Below are 15,910 nucleotides of genomic sequence, written 5' to 3' on the forward strand. Positions count from 1 at the left end.
TTTGTTCATCTAGATGAATCATGTGGTAGACCTTGGAATAACTATAGGAATGGATGGACTCTGCATCTTTCTAGCAATCTCAGCTGTATTTTTAATAGATATTTGGTGATTATATCAGGCTTGAGTTCAGAGTAAGTCTATCTGATTTATCATTATCTCATGTGAGAAATGTTAAGAATCCAGTTTATATAATAAAGATCTTTTAAGAATGTTTAATTTTTTTTGCAGAACATGTGTTCCATTTTAGGTCTGTCATCACTCTTCATTTGTTAAGTTTTAATTATTCTCAGTTTGTCTCTAAAGAACTCTGAATCCAACAAGAAATTCTAATTTAATGTTAAGTGGGAGTAGTTTGGTCTCTAAGAACTGAAATCTTACTTTAAAGATTTTTTAAAAATAAAGGCTATCAGGGGAGAGAACAGATTTTAAATTCGAGTTCTATTATTAATTGGGGAACTGTGAACATGTTATTTATTTATTTATTATTATTTATTTTTTCTGTGATAGTTTTTTTTTTAACATCTTTATTGGAGTATAATTGCTTTACAATGGTGTGTTAGTTTCTGCTTTATAACAAAGTGAATCAGTTATACATATACATATGTTCCCATATCTCTTCCCTCTTGCGTCTCCCTCCCTCCCACCCTCCCTATCCCACCCCTCTAGGTGGTCACAAAGCACCGAGCTGATCTCCCTGTGCTATGCGGCTGCTTCCCACTAGCTATCTATTTTATGTTTGGTAGTGTATATATGTCCATGCCACTCTCTCACTTTGTCACAGCTTACCCTTCCCCCTCCCCATATCCTCAAGTCCATTCTCTAGTAAGTCTGTGTCTTTATTCCTGTCTTGCCCCTAGGTTCTTCATGACCTTTTTTTTTTCTTAGATTCCATATATATGTGTTAGCATACGGTATTTGTTTTTCTCTTTCTGACTTACTTCACTCTGTATGACAGACTCAAGGTCCATCCACCTCACTACAAATAACTGAATTTCATTTCTTTTTATGACTGAGTAATATTCCATTGTATATATGTGCCACATCTTCTTTATCCATTCATCTGTTGATGGACACTTACGTTGCTTCCATGAACATGTTATTTAAATTCATCTGTCCTCTGCTTATCTTTAAAATAGAAGAATTGAAAGCTATCACAAGTCTTCAAGACAACAGCTTATGAGCAATTAGCCAGCACAGGCCTAGAACATTCCAAGACTCAATAACAGTTAGTTTTCTCCCCTCCATGAAGGGAAGATAAATCACTATGGTGGCATTTTGATATGAATGTCAGGGAGACAGGAGATTTAAATATGTGCTACATTCTCTTTGGTTGGGTGAAGTGGTAGAGTATTTCTTTCATTAGTTTGTGCTCTCAGTTCAACAGTTCAATATACTGTGCTTGTCGTATACTAGGCATTTGCTAATCATTGAGACTAAAAAAGATAAATAAGCAAAGTTTTCCTTGCAGATAGTCACAACTAATTAGCGGAGACAGATAAGTAAACTAATAATTAATATTTAGTTTGAGAGCTACAATATTAGAGATATTGGTTCCCGGGAGGATCATAACTTAATGTTTACTGTCTAAATGTCAAATACCAAGGCATATGGTGATTTCCAGCATCACTAGAAGTGGCCAAATGGCTGTAGGCCAAGAATCTTAACAAGAAAGCATTTATCTTTCAGACCTACTCCTCTCCATGATTTCACCATTAGATTTGTATGCTCAGAAATTCTGAGACCTACAGTTGGCAAGGCTTGGGATTCTGTCTAGTTGGCCAATGGACAATTAAAAAAAACAACAACACACACACAATTGTCAGGAGAATTAGGCATTCACCATTGTTGGCACAGCACATTTTCTACCTATAGATAATCATAATGGAAAGTCAAATTATCAAATTGCTTGGCTAGTTATTATATCCAGCAAGTCAATTTATTTACATGGCTCTCAGTGTGTTGTGTCATCAGTCTCTGATGGTCTGATAGGGATACCCATTCCTGGAGACTAGACAGTGAAGAGTTGGCCCAATAGGGCATCCTCTCCTCTGGACTGTGCAGGAGAAGTCCAGTGTTTCCTCTGAGACCTCTCCTTTACTTCCATTGTAGACCAGCTATATTCTGATTGTTGCATCCTTTCCTTAAATGAGTTAATATCTTCAATCAGAAAATTAGTTAACCAATTATTTCTATTATTCTTTCATTTTCTGATGACAAAGATGACTGCTTTCTTTGGAGACTATTTACTGTGTGATGCCCTTTATCGTTACTGATTGTCTTTTGTTTTCTTTACAGGTACATGTCAACTTTATATTCTCACCCTGATTTTCCAGAGAAAGGGCCAGAGGAGATTAACGAAGAGCTAATGAAAAGTGTTAGCCACAACCCTCTTTTACTTCTCACACCACAGAAAATTAAAAGATACATTGAGTCTTTATGGAAGAAGAAAAGCTCTGGACAACCTGTCACCTTTACCGATATCTTTGGGATGTTAATAGGAGAAACACTAATTCACAATGTAAGCCTTGGCTCAGTCTACAATCCTTTTAATACAAGAAGACCACGTATATCGTAATGTTTTAAATAAAACAAAATACGATACATTTTGTAAAAGTCAGTTGACTCACCTTATCCTATCAACATGTACTGAGTACATACTCCCTGCCAGACATAACTCTTCTATAATACGTTTCATTCTACATTACATTAGTTCTTACCAGCTTACTAATTTATTCTAACTATGTGTCAGTTTTGTTGCTGTTTTTTTTTGTTTTGTTTTGTTGTTTTTTTTTTGCCACACCACGCGGCTTGCGGGATCTTAGTTCTGCGACCAGGGATTGAACCCGAGCCCTCGGCAGTGAGAGCGCAGAGTCCTAAACGCTGGACTGCCAGGGAACTCCCTACGTATCAGTTTTGATGTATAGGGAAATACTTTTGTATTCCTTTTCTTTGGAAAAATACACATTTTAACCCTTAACTGCCCATTCTGCCCAAATAGCAATCTTTTTAGATAAAGAGGTGAATACAAGTAATATTTAAATAGCAGAAGAAGAATGGAGCTTGCCTGGAGAGAGTCAGGAAAAAAAAGGAGTGAATCACATGGAAGAAACCCATTCGACACATGACAACAGAGCGACATTTTATCTGAACATGAAACAGGGCGGGTAGAGTTTGTGCCAGGGAATCTGGGGTCTCAATTCCTTCTGGGTTCCCTAGCTGCCAAACGTCGACATAGTCCCGAGACGTATAGCTTTTTTTAGAATGAAGGTAATTACCTCCATAGAGCTTACTTTTTGTTGTTTTTCAGGATCAGAGGTTCCTAGAAGTCATAAGACTATTTTTATTACAAAAATTTTGTGTCTTGATTAGGAGTACTATTTTACACAGTTTTTTAAAATCTGTATCTGTTTGTATATGTAAAACCTTTTCTTTCTTCTGTGGACAGAGAATGAACACTACCTTGAGTAGTTTGAAGGAAAAAGTCAATACTGGACAGTGCCCTTTGCCTCTTTTCACCTGTCTCCATGTCAAACCCGATGTCTCAGAGCTGATGTTTGCAGGTATGGAATTTCCTCTTGCAAAACATTTCCTGGAAACTTTGAACTGTGGTTTCTAATGATTTTCTTTAGAGGAAGATCATAAGCAATTTTAGTTGCTTATTTTAATATATTTTCTGTAACATAAAAACTTTTGAAAATATAAGAATATTTTAAGCTAGATGATTTTCTGGTTGTAGGGACTATCCTATGAAACTAGTTACTAGTATATCTTCATTCAAATTAGTGGGAAAGAAGATATAAAATTAAATCATGAATATAATCAATATTCAATTTTAATTATTCATTTCTCAAGGATTTTTAACAAAATACTATGCCTAGGGCTTTTAGGCAAGGCATATATTTTTGTTTGCTGCTTATCTGTTCATTAAATTGGGTAACATGATATCTGTTTATCATTCAGAACACTATGCTAATTTTTATAATTCAGCACCTTAAAAGTACTAGTCTGTACTTGTGGCAGCTGGTGAACAAAATGCCTCATTTTGTTAAATCTCAGAGGTAAACATTTATTTCTTCTGTAGCTCTGTTTCTTGTTGGGTGCTCTAAAAGTATGTGACGTCCTACTTCTCCGGGCCACTGCCAGTCTGAGTCTGCAGTGTGGTAGAATTTCTGACTGTGGCTAATAGGGTTCACTGTATTTTTATGAAAAGTATCTCAGTGACATCAGTCACACCATGAGCTTAAAAAAATCATTGTGAATGGCATGTAATTACTAGATTTATATCTAGAATTCTTTTGCAGTTTTACCAAGTCTCACTTTTTCTTCAACTGAATACTGTCAAGCAAGAATTTTGAATAGTTTATAAAAGCAGTGCACCTGGAATTCATTCATTCAACAAGTGTTTATCAATTATCTTGGCTAAAATGTTTCTCATGCTTATGGTTCAGAAAGCACTTATCATATTTATTGCCTTATTCAATATTTACTACAACCCAGGGAGGGAAGGAGGTAATTTTATCTCTGCTTCACAGAAAAAAATAAAATAAAACCTCAGAAAGATTCAATGATTTGCACATTGCCACATAGAAAGTAAGTAGCAGAGCTGAGAATTGGTCTTGAAATACTTTGTTCTTTTTATAAAAATATTGGCTTCTCTGATTACTGATGATGTAGAATGTAGTATGCCAGGTGCTGAGCATGAACTCCCTTCCCCTCCACAGTATATTACCCTTTTTCTGTAAGACCTGATAGTATGTTTGAGAAATTTACAATAGTTATTAAAGAAGTTAAAGCACAAGAGAGAACAGAATGTTACTATGCACCGTTTCCTTGACCAAGTTGTGTGACACCTTTTAGCCTCAGTTTTCTCATCTGTTAAATGAGGATGAGACTCTCCTTATAGTATTTTGCTAAATAAATGAGGTAAAGTATGTAAAGTACTTAAAACAATTGTAGGCCCAAATCAAGTTTCAATAAATCTTAACAATGTAGAGTGTTCTATGAAAGCTGTATGAGAAGAGTCAAAGGTCTGAAGATGAATAGAATTTGTATATGAAAGGCAAATTTAATTCTTGGATGGGGGGTTCAGGCATGCAGTAAGAGTGTCGGATAACCATGGCATACTCAGCAGCAATGAGGAACCACACTTTGTGATGGAGTTCATAGGGGGAGTTAAGATTCTATCATATATGAAAAGTAAGGGCCATGATAAATTGTTTTTTCTTGTTGGTGGTTTTGTTTTGTTTTGTTTTTGCTTTCCCATAGCTATTGTCTTATGAGGTCTTGGAATGCTTGGAAATTGGTTGGTAAATAGCACTAGCATGCCAGTCAAATTTGTGCATAGCCAAACAAGGCTTCTTTTACCCCAGAAGCATTATGATTTAGTTAAACAAGCATTAAACTAATTTGGAAGCCTTGTCTTACTTCTAAGCTGAAATACCTTGGATGGGTCATTTAATCTCTCTGATTCTTATTTTCCTCATTATTAAAAAGAAGGATATTAATAAACATCAGTTTTATTGTACAGAGCTATTAAGCCAACTGCATGAGATAGGGATAATACTGAATATGATAAAGGGACATAAAAATATAATAGTTTGATTGTTACTGTTACGATTGTGAATGGCATTTTCACAGTTGTCTCTTTCTATTCTGAAGTTTTAGCCAGCAGCCATTCTCAAGAGAAAATCTGACTACAATAATTAAAGAATAAATAATATTTCCAGCGAGTGAATATTTTGGATTCATCTAGAGTGAGAAACGGCTGTTTTATGTGCAGTTAGTAGTCTTTCAACCTGGATGTGTCTGATTTGGGCCAACTGCCTAATTTCAATATTGTTACTGAGATGAGAGAAGCCCCATTAACCTTCATTGTTAAGTTTCTATGATGAAGAGGTTCAAGCTGTTTCTTCCAACAGAGTTGGACAAAACCATCAAACGTTAGTTATGTTGATCTTGTACCCAGATAAGACATTCAAAGGGGCATGTTATGAGTGTTTGGTAGCTTGAGTTATTGGGGAAAAAGAAAAAGGAGACATGTCTATACTTTATGCCTTTAAATTTGCTTAGATTAAAATGGATGTTCAAGAAAAAAAGTTAAAATATTATTTGAATTATATTATAAAAAGTCAAAGACCCAAATTACCTTACAGAAGTTTTATCAACTTTACTTCAACAATACCACAGAATGTTTATCTTCCCTCTTAGAAAAGTTTTAAACACTTTCCCCTTTTGAAGACTTTAAACACATAAATATTAGTTGTTTAAATGGTTAGATATTTTTGGTTCCTCCACTTCACTACATTTCTAGTAGGATTTCAAACTTTCATTTTAAAGTTTCCATTGGTCAGTAAATTGCATTTACTGAGCATAATTTATAGACTTAACATCATGTTAAGTTCTTTAACAGACACTATAGAAGTAAAAATATAGTACTTCCTCAAGAAGTCTATAGTCCCATTAACGAGACAAAAAGAAAACATGAAAAATTAGTAGGCCATACACATAGAATACTACTATCTTTTAGAGTATGTAGAACTGACATAAATTGTAAGATATTAGAGATTTAGTATAGTCATAAGAAAGACTTCATGAGGGTGATGGAACTCAGATTTAAGTTGAACTTGGAAAGATCTATCAATTGGGGGTGAAAAGTCAACTTTGTGTGAACAGTATAAGAAAATGTTCAGAAAGGAAGCCAAAGGTATATTTTGGGGAGCAGTAAAGAGACACTAGCCTTGGTCTCATGCATGAACTGGTGAAGAGTAGTGGTATATTTGGGAAAACCATTAGTGCCAAGTTATAGAAAGCTTTGAATTCCAGACAGAAATGTTTTTATTCAGTTATGATAATGGGAAATACTTAATGATTTTTTGGTAGGGCAATAAAATTATTTAAATAGTGTTTTTGAAAAAAAGTATTTTGGTGATTCATATGGGTAGATTGGTAAGAAGGAAACCGGAAGCAGTGATATTACTGTGTTTCTTTAAATAAGGTCCTGAAACTAGGGAGAAACTGATAAGGAAAGAGAGGAGAAGATGGATGTGAAAAGCTTAAAGGTTGCCAGTGAAATGTGTGATGGATGGATTCGATGTAAGTGGGTTTAAGAGTGATTTCAGTTAAGAAAAATTTTTTTTTTTCTGGGCGGTGGTAGCGTGATTTACAGAAACAGGTAAGCTAGACTGGGAAACAAGGTGATGAGCTCCTTTCCAGGCAAGTGTAGCAGGGTATGATGACAGCATACTCAAGCGTACAACAAGAAGATGGAAATGAGTAGATGGAGGCTCAGGAGAGAGGTTCCAGTTTGAAATGTAGGAATCAGCAGCAGAGAAATAGTCAAAGTACCGTAGTGAGTTCTTCAGTGAGGATTAGAGAGCAAATCTACCTCTTGAGAATGTCTCTCATTACTGTGTACACAAACCACAACATTAATCAAGAAGAGATTGCTAGAGAAGTAGGAACCAGGAGGTCTTTATGCTTTAGTACCCTGGAGAGGGGTGTTAAATTCAGAGATAAGAAATTACTCACAGTGATATAGAAATTTTCCTAATGGCCTCTGATTCATTGCTAGTCATGTCTCACTAACTCCATGTAAGTCATTATAAAACACACCACTTTGTCATGAAGGGTATATGCACCATTTGGCTTTGATGTGAAATGAATTATAATGTGTTCTCATCACAATTGTGATTTTATAACTTGTTTCACAAAAGTAGAATGTTCTAACCTATACTATTGAGTAAATAATAAATATATGCATATCCACAATTCCTTTTCCAAAACTTTGAGGACAGATGTTTTAAAATTCAGAATATTTTAGATTTTGAAGTTAAAAAATATACTATATATTACATAATACCCCACTGGGGTCTTATAATCAAATAGAGTGATTTCTCCAATGGAATGTATTGATATTCACATTCCATGGGATATCTAAAGATTAAGCCTCACATCTTTTCAAGACTGGTTTTTCTGCTAAATGAGTTCAGGTCAGGTTTTACTACCAAATGAATAGCAAAAAACTTGTGGATTTTGGAGTTATTTGGATTTTGGATTGTTGGATAAAGAGTTATAGACATGCAATAATTTTAGAAAGGGAAAAACTGGAAAAAAAATAAAGGCAGACAGAGAGCTTGGGGTTAGGCAGGGGTGCGTGGTAGTGGGACTCCATATAAGATGGTCAACAAAGACTTTGAACTAAAGTTAGGAAGGAGCAAGCCTTATGGTTACAGAAGGGAATCGCAAGCATAAGGGCTGTGAGATAGGAATGAGCTTGGTCTCTTGGAGGAACATTAAGAAGGTGTGTGGCTGAAGTGGAATAAGTAAGACAAAATGTGATAGGAGATTGGTTAAGATATGTAGTCAGACAAGGAGCATGGGCCAGACCATCATGAGGACTTCTCGGCCATGTTTTTATTTTCAGTGTAATGGGAAGCCATTGGAAAGCTTTCAGCTGGTACTGGTGTGGTGTGATTTATATTTTTAAAAATCCATCTGGCTACAGGATATCAACAAAATAGTAGGGGAATAGAGAAAGTTTTAAGAGGCTATTGTGGAGATCCAGGAGAGAGTATGGCAGCTTGTACCAGTATGGTCATGGTGAACAAATGGATAAGTAGCCCGTTTCTAACCACATCTGATGATGGAGCCTACAGAACTTGATTTTTTGTATTTGAGATATAAGAGAAAGAGGACCATCAAGAATAATTCTAAAGTATAGATAGTGGTATGAATATATGAAAAGTAGTACCATTTACCAAACAGGGGAAGACAAAGATTGGCAAGGAAATGGGAGTCGAAAACCAGGAATTCTTTTTGGATAGATTAAGATTCAGATAATTATTAGGCATAGTTATAGCCACAGGAATACATGAAATATAATAGTGGCTACTATTTATTGAGTGATTAGAATGTGCTATGTCCTCTTCTAAGTTCTTTAAGTTTCTTAACTCGTTAGATCTTCACAACAATTCTACAAACTATCTACTGATTTTATTCACATTTTACAGATTAAGGAAATAAAACACAGAGAATACAAGTAATCTACCCAAAATTGCACAGATTTTAAACATCTGAGCCAGCAGTTTTAAAACTGAGTCTAAAGTTTTCCCTTCTTTAGAAGTAAGATGGACTTTATAAAAGATGTCTGAGTTTTTAAACGTGAAAAGGTATTCAATTTGTGCAAATTAAGGGATACTTTGTGTTCTCATTTTATTCATCGGTAAGCTTTTCCCTCCCAACTTCTCCTATACAATGCCATATGCATAATAGGCATTTGGTTAATTTTTTAAGAATATTTTAAATAAATGAATGAGAATAATCATGACAATGTTGAAGTAATCTTTGTGCACATCTCCGTAGTATTTCCCTATTAATGGATTGCATTTTTTAAAATGATTTCAGATTGGGTTGAATTTAGTCCATATGAGATTGGCATGGCTAAATATGGTACTTTTATGGCTCCTGACTTATTTGGAAGTAAATTTTTTATGGGAACAGTTGTAAAGAAATATGAAGAAAACCCCTTGCATTTCTTAATGGGTAAGTGATAAAAATCTACCATGAGTTTGTTTGACTGTTTTAAATCCTGGTGCATTCTAAGTTATTCTCTGTTTTTGCTTTATTTTAGGTGTCTGGGGGAGTGCCTTTTCTATATTGTTCAACAGAGTCTTGGGAGTTTCTGGCTCACAAAGTAAAGGTTCCACAATGGAAGAAGAACTAGGTATTGTAAAAACATGCTTACATTGATAATAATTACACTATATTGGTAAATTTCATTAACACATATGTTGAGAGAAAATTAAATCATCATAAAGATTGTAATTGTTCTAAAGTAGGCTAGGCTAAGCTGTGGTGTTCAGTAGATTATATATATTCAATGCATGTGCATCTTGCAAAATTTTCAATTTACAGTGGATTTATTGGGACATAACCCCATTGTAATTTGAGGAAGATCTGTACTCCTTTTATCAGTAAGGGTAGCTTTTTGAAGATTAGATTCAACAACAATTGAACGCAGTATAACACTTAAATTCATGCTTGTCAGTTCATTTACCTCTTAAATACTACCTCACTTCTCACAGCTTATTCATACCAAAAAAATGGAAAAAATGTTTCAAATCACATCTAATAAATTAACACCAATGATTTTCTTTAAATCTAACTCACTAGCCCACAATAAATTAAAAATAATATTTACAAAGCTTGAAAAAGTAGATGAACTCAATTGAGGACCAGCAGTATTCATTTGTTATAATATTTATACCATAGAAACATGTTTTCTTTAATGAATAAATTGGATTTAAAGTAAACGAAACAAAACGTGCATTCAATATCTCCTAAATGTCTTGCCATCTGTAGCTCAATCAACACTAAATTTTTCATGGCTATTTTGACTGGCGGTGGGATGGAGCAGGGAGATGCTAAATTTGAATTTGGGGCCAGCCTAGCTGAGGCTGGGGAGAAGGGTCCTGTAGATTATCAGCACACTACCTACCTACTACCTCTTCTCTGTGTGTGAAATATCACACATTTATTTGAGGACAGAGTTAACAGAACAGCATAAATGACTTTCTCAACAATTTATCTGAAGAATACTTGCATGTAAAAAACTTACTGTAGGATTTTTCTGACAAGCCATCCTCAGTTATTGCAGACAGACAGTTTATTTAATTAAGCTTTATATGCAAAACAAAAATACAGTTGTACTTTAATTAATGCACTACAAATTGGCTTATAAGTAGTATGATCACTCTTCCTGTGAGAATTGATTTTAGATATGTGATATTTATATTAAGTGCAGTAACTTGCTATAGTCCTTAATATTGGGGGGTAGTTCTTAGTAAATAATGGAGAAGTGATCTTATGATTGCAATAGAGCCAAAGATTTTAATATAAAAATAAAAACAACCAAAAAGGCACTTTGTCCTTGAACTTGCTCCTGTCCTCCGAGCATCACTCAGTGAATAAGCAGCCAAGGTTGGTGGAACTTTTGAGTGTTCTCTGACCTTAACTACAGAGCCACATGCTCTTAAGGGTAACTGAAAGGCAAAGTGCATAATGCTGAAAAGCTCTGACTTGATTTATTTTAATGAACATTATATCCCAGAAGAATAACCTGTTCTCAACTCTAACTTTGTGGGAATAACTAACTCTCCTCTAAGATGTGAAGAGTTCAGAAAAAAAGAAGAGAAAAAGAACAGAAGTATCACCTCTTATGAGGCTTGCTTCTCTGTGTTCTTCTGTGTTAAATAATCCAGATAAACCCAGGGTTTGCTGCTTTTTCCTTCTAAGGCAGGAAGAGAATAGGACTGAAATAACACATCTGAAGGTGGATGAGACAATGGCTGACGGCCAAGGAAAAGGAGAATGTTTATACTCAGTAGTCTTGAATATTCTTTGTTGTGAGACAGCCCCTTTGAGACCAGTGGTTTGGCAGCTTATTTACTTTCTCTGTGTGTCAGACTTAAGGGGAATATTGTGTCCTTGAGAACCACCGGCCAGCAGGATGCGTGTTACCTCAGATTAGGTAAGGGTTTCCAGAAATGAGACCAGAGTGGTGACTGAGGGGAATCTGAGGACTCCTGGTGACCCTTTCATCCACTGGCCGACTAAAGTCTACCTCTTAAAGTGGTGTTCAAAGGTGGTTTTTGTTTTGTTTTCCTCTCTTTCAAAGAAACACTTTAAGGTAAATTGGAGCATAATATGGGGAAACCAAATGTTATACCTATATTTCTCTCAATTTAAAAGCCCAAATGGCTCTCTATTACTGAAAGTTATCAATTTGGAGTCAGTTTCTTAGGATTAAAAAAAAAATTCTATTGACTAACAGGAGGAAAAAAAATCACTCTACAGATAAAGATTTCATGTACATGTCCAAAAAATGTTTGATTTTTCTACAAATGTTGATTATAAAATGGTTTGTGTGCTCCATAATTTGAGTGCTTCTTACTTGAAAAAAGACAACAAGTTATGCTAGATTTTATTCTTGTTTTTGTTTTACGGATTTATGTTTTCTATTTTAGTTTTTATAACTGCTCTCTTAATATGTTCCGAGGAAGCATAAACTGATACCAAAACAGACATTTCAAAGGACAATATTCAGTATTATTAAAATCAAAAGATATATTAGTAGCTTCATTCATTTTGATGAAACAATTTTGTGGCCCCCTTGTAAATTTTGGCTTTACCCTGTATTGACCTTCATAAACATCATTTCAACATATTTAATTGAAGAAAAAATTTTTTGATATAATAAGAATTATATAATCAAGTTATTCTTTCTGTCAGAATTAAGATAAACAAATAAAAATTCTCCCCTTTAAAATCATGTATGAATCATTCTAACCTAATTTTTCATACCCTGGGAAATTTTGCTTTCAAATGAGAAATTTGAAAATACTAGTAAAGCTAAGACATTTAGATTTACTAAATTGACCTAGATTTATACCAGTAAATCTAATAGACCTCACTGTGGTTTTGCTACGATTACTTCCTTACAGTAAATTTCATTGTGAGTCTTGACACCTGAGATTCTTCAATTGTTTTGTTTTCTTTCTGCAGAAAATATTACAGCAAAGCATATTGTGAGTAATGATAGCTCGGATAGTGATGATGAATCACAAGAACCCAAAGGTAAGAGAGCTGGAAACTCCTCTGGCAGAAGTGGATTAAGAAAGGACATGAATGTTTTGTCTGATTTTCTCACTCAAGATGCTAATGGTAGTCTCTGCTTAAGGCATTGAGTTATAGAATGGTAGCTTTCAATTCAGAGCAAGAATTAATGCCATATACGTAATAAAATATGCAACACAAGTATCCCTTATTTCATTTCTTTTAAATACCTCAAAAATATTATCAGTTGAACAGAGAACAAACTGAGATGGTAGAAATACCAAATTCTGTGTTAAGTCTGATTAGAGCACCAGGCTTCTCAACATGGAAATTGTGATTTGGGAACATTTTACATGGCTTTAATAACTAAAATTTAATCTTTTAAAATCTTATTATTAAGTAACCTGTAGAAAATGATGTTCTCACTCCATTCCTGAGCCTTATCCCATTGCCAACATTCTATCTCTCAGGAAGGGATCAGTGATGAAGTGGGGGAGAATTATTGAGAAATTTTTGTTTTGTATATTACTTTGTAGTACAAGTGAGTACTTTTACACCTTAACAAGGTGGTTTTTAGCTTTGTGTGGATCACAATAGTTAATGGGGAGTCGGGGAAGAGATAAGGCAAGGATCACGGATATTTGTTGCAATTGTTATGTGGTAAAATGGAATGATTTTACATTTTGACACAGCCATTGGTACAAATGTTCCTAATAGCTCAAAAGCCAAAACAAATAAACAAAAAACAAAGAGAAGATTTTATAACAACTGGGTGAACATGTCCTGTTATAGTTTGAATACAATCATCTAGATTTTAAAAGATATTAAATGCTTTCTTGTCCAAAACCTAAAGAACTCCACCAGCCAAGGTATAGATATTGGAAGAGCCTGTTTAATCTTTGCTGAATCAACACTAAAATTAAAGTTCTCTTTTCATAGCTGGGCTGTTATTTTTTAGTTGTTCCGGTCTTTTTTTTTTTATTTTGAATTTCTTTTTAATGAAGGGAGATAGTACAAAGGTGATAAATAGCATATGCCTAGCATTTCTAGAATTAATTATGTATTGATTTGGGGACTATCAAGTAGATGTAATAATGGTTTATCAATTATTAAGTAAATTGCCAAAATGATCAGTACATTTGATCACCTCTGCAGTACTAGCTTGTTATCTTAAGGCTGAGAAGTTCAAGGACCCTCTGAATATGGCTGTTTTTGTTTTAGTGCCAGCCTATATTGGAGAATGATATTTAGGATGTTTCTGAGGATTTCTTATTAGCTCTTAATATTCATTTTTTTAAAATAGCCTTTATTTATTAGAGTAGTTTTAGACTCACAGCAAAACTGAGCAAAAAGTACAGAGTTCCCATATATTTCCTGCACCCACATACATAGCCTTCACCACTTTCAGCATCTTATACCAGAGTGGTACATTTATTACAATCAATGAACCTGTACTGACACATCATTATCACCCAAAGTCCAAGCTTTAGGATTCACTCTTGGTGTTGTATATTCTACAGGTCTTCACAAATGTATAATGACATGTATCTACCTTTATAGTATCATACAGAGTACTTTCACTGCCCTAAAATCTTCTGTGCTCTATTTATCTCTCTGCTTCCCACCCCCAGCCCCTGGCAACCACTGATTTTCTTACTGTCTCCATCATTTTGCCTTTCTAGAATGTTATATAGTTGGAATCATACAGTGTGTAGCCTTTTCAGATTGGCTTCTTTCACTTAGTAATATGCATTTAAGTTTCCTCCATTTCTTTTTATGGCTTGATAGCTCATTTCTTTTTAGCACTGAATAATATTTCATTGTCTGGATATACCATAGTTTGTCCGGTTACCTACTGAAGAATATCTTGGTGGCTTTCAAATTTTGGCAGTTATGAATAATGCTGCTATAAACATCCATGTTCAGATTTTTGTCTGGATATGTTTTCAACTCCTTTGGGTAAAAAATCAAGAAGCATGATTTCTGTATCATGTGATAACAAAGTTTTGTAAGAAACTTCCAAAGTGTCTTGCAAAGTAATTGTTCCATTTTGTGTTTCCACCAGCAAATGTGTGAGAGTTCCTGTTGCTCCACATCCTCACCAGCATTCGGTGCTGTCAGTGTTTTGGATTTTGACATTTCTAAGAGGTGTGTAGTGTCATCTTGGTGTTTTAATCTGCATTTCCTTGATGACATGTGACATGGAACATCTTTTCATATACTTACTTGCCATCTATATGTCTTCTTTGGTGAGGTGACTACTAAGGTCTTTTGCCCATTTTTAAATTGAGATGTTTGTTTTCTTATTGATGAGTTTTAAAAGTTTTTGGATATTTTGGGTAACAGCCCATTATCAGATGTGTCTTTTTTTTTTTTTTTTTTAACTTTGAGGAGGATGAGCAGTTAACAGTTTTGTTAAACAATGTTTTACTTTAGTAAAATTCTTTTTTTTTATTGTCTTTTTTTTTAAATTGAAGGGTTAATCGATTCTCTTTTTTTTTTGGCCACCCCACACGGCTTGTGGGATCTCAGTTCCTTGACCAGGGATTGAACACGGGCCATGGCAGTGAAAGCCCGGAATCCTAACTACTAGGTCACCAGGGATCTCCCCAGATGTGTCTTTTGCAAATATTTTCTCCCAGTCTGTGGCTTGTCTTCTCCTTCTCTTGATGCCCCTTCATTTTTAGTCACGTGATTTTGAACGAGGTCTTTAGGCATTTTCAACTTTAGTTTTTTCAAATCTGTGCTGGCATCATTTTACCTGCTTTCACAGAATTGCTGTAATCATCAAATTAGCAAGTGCATACAAAGGGTTTTAAGTTGTAAAAGGCTAATAAATAGAAATTTACTATTAGAGTTATAGCTAATAAGCAATACATATGATTTACCGGTTGACTTTTGGGTTCGTCCCACAAATGATGCCATTTCCAAATACATCATAAGGAAAGTAGATCCACTGCTGGTATAGAAGTGGGATAAATTTAATAATAATAATAATAACAACAACAGTGATGATGAAGAAGAAGAAGAAAAAGAGGAGGGAGCTCCAAACCTTTGGAAAATGATTGAGTGTCTTATTCATATCCTGTGTAACTAAGATATAAATCATTCATTTTAGAGCCCGATTCATTCTATTGAAAGATTTTCTTTGTTATACTTGGCATTAGAAAAATGTGGGAGTAGAAAAGACTGTACATTTGTTTTTTCATGACTAGGCAGTCATCTGCATTGTTGTTTTTTTTTTTTTTATAGTATTTGTTTATTTATTTATTTATGGCTGTGCTGGGTCTTCGTTTCT

General features: G+C 34.6%; 1 protein-coding gene across 3 annotated transcripts in view; it reads left to right on the forward strand.

Moving 5' to 3' along the window:
• PLA2G4A (phospholipase A2 group IVA) overlaps nt 1–15,910 on the forward strand; it is a 159,732-nt gene that overhangs the window by 111,289 nt on the left and 32,533 nt on the right. For 2 of the 3 annotated variants that reach the window (XM_007175569.2, XM_007175570.2), the window contains exons 9-13: nt 2,296–2,518; nt 3,446–3,560; nt 9,403–9,540; nt 9,629–9,721; nt 12,562–12,633. In XM_007175569.2, coding sequence (XP_007175631.1) covers nt 2,296–2,518; nt 3,446–3,560; nt 9,403–9,540; nt 9,629–9,721; nt 12,562–12,633 — 641 coding nt within the window. The remainder of the gene's footprint in view (nt 1–2,295; nt 2,519–3,445; nt 3,561–9,402; nt 9,541–9,628; nt 9,722–12,561; nt 12,634–15,910) is intronic. The other variant, XM_057533338.1, reaches the window with a different exon arrangement.

Source organism: Balaenoptera acutorostrata, chromosome 1 (assembly GCF_949987535.1).
Source record: "Balaenoptera acutorostrata chromosome 1, mBalAcu1.1, whole genome shotgun sequence".
Taxonomy (NCBI): domain Eukaryota; kingdom Metazoa; phylum Chordata; class Mammalia; order Artiodactyla; family Balaenopteridae; genus Balaenoptera; species Balaenoptera acutorostrata.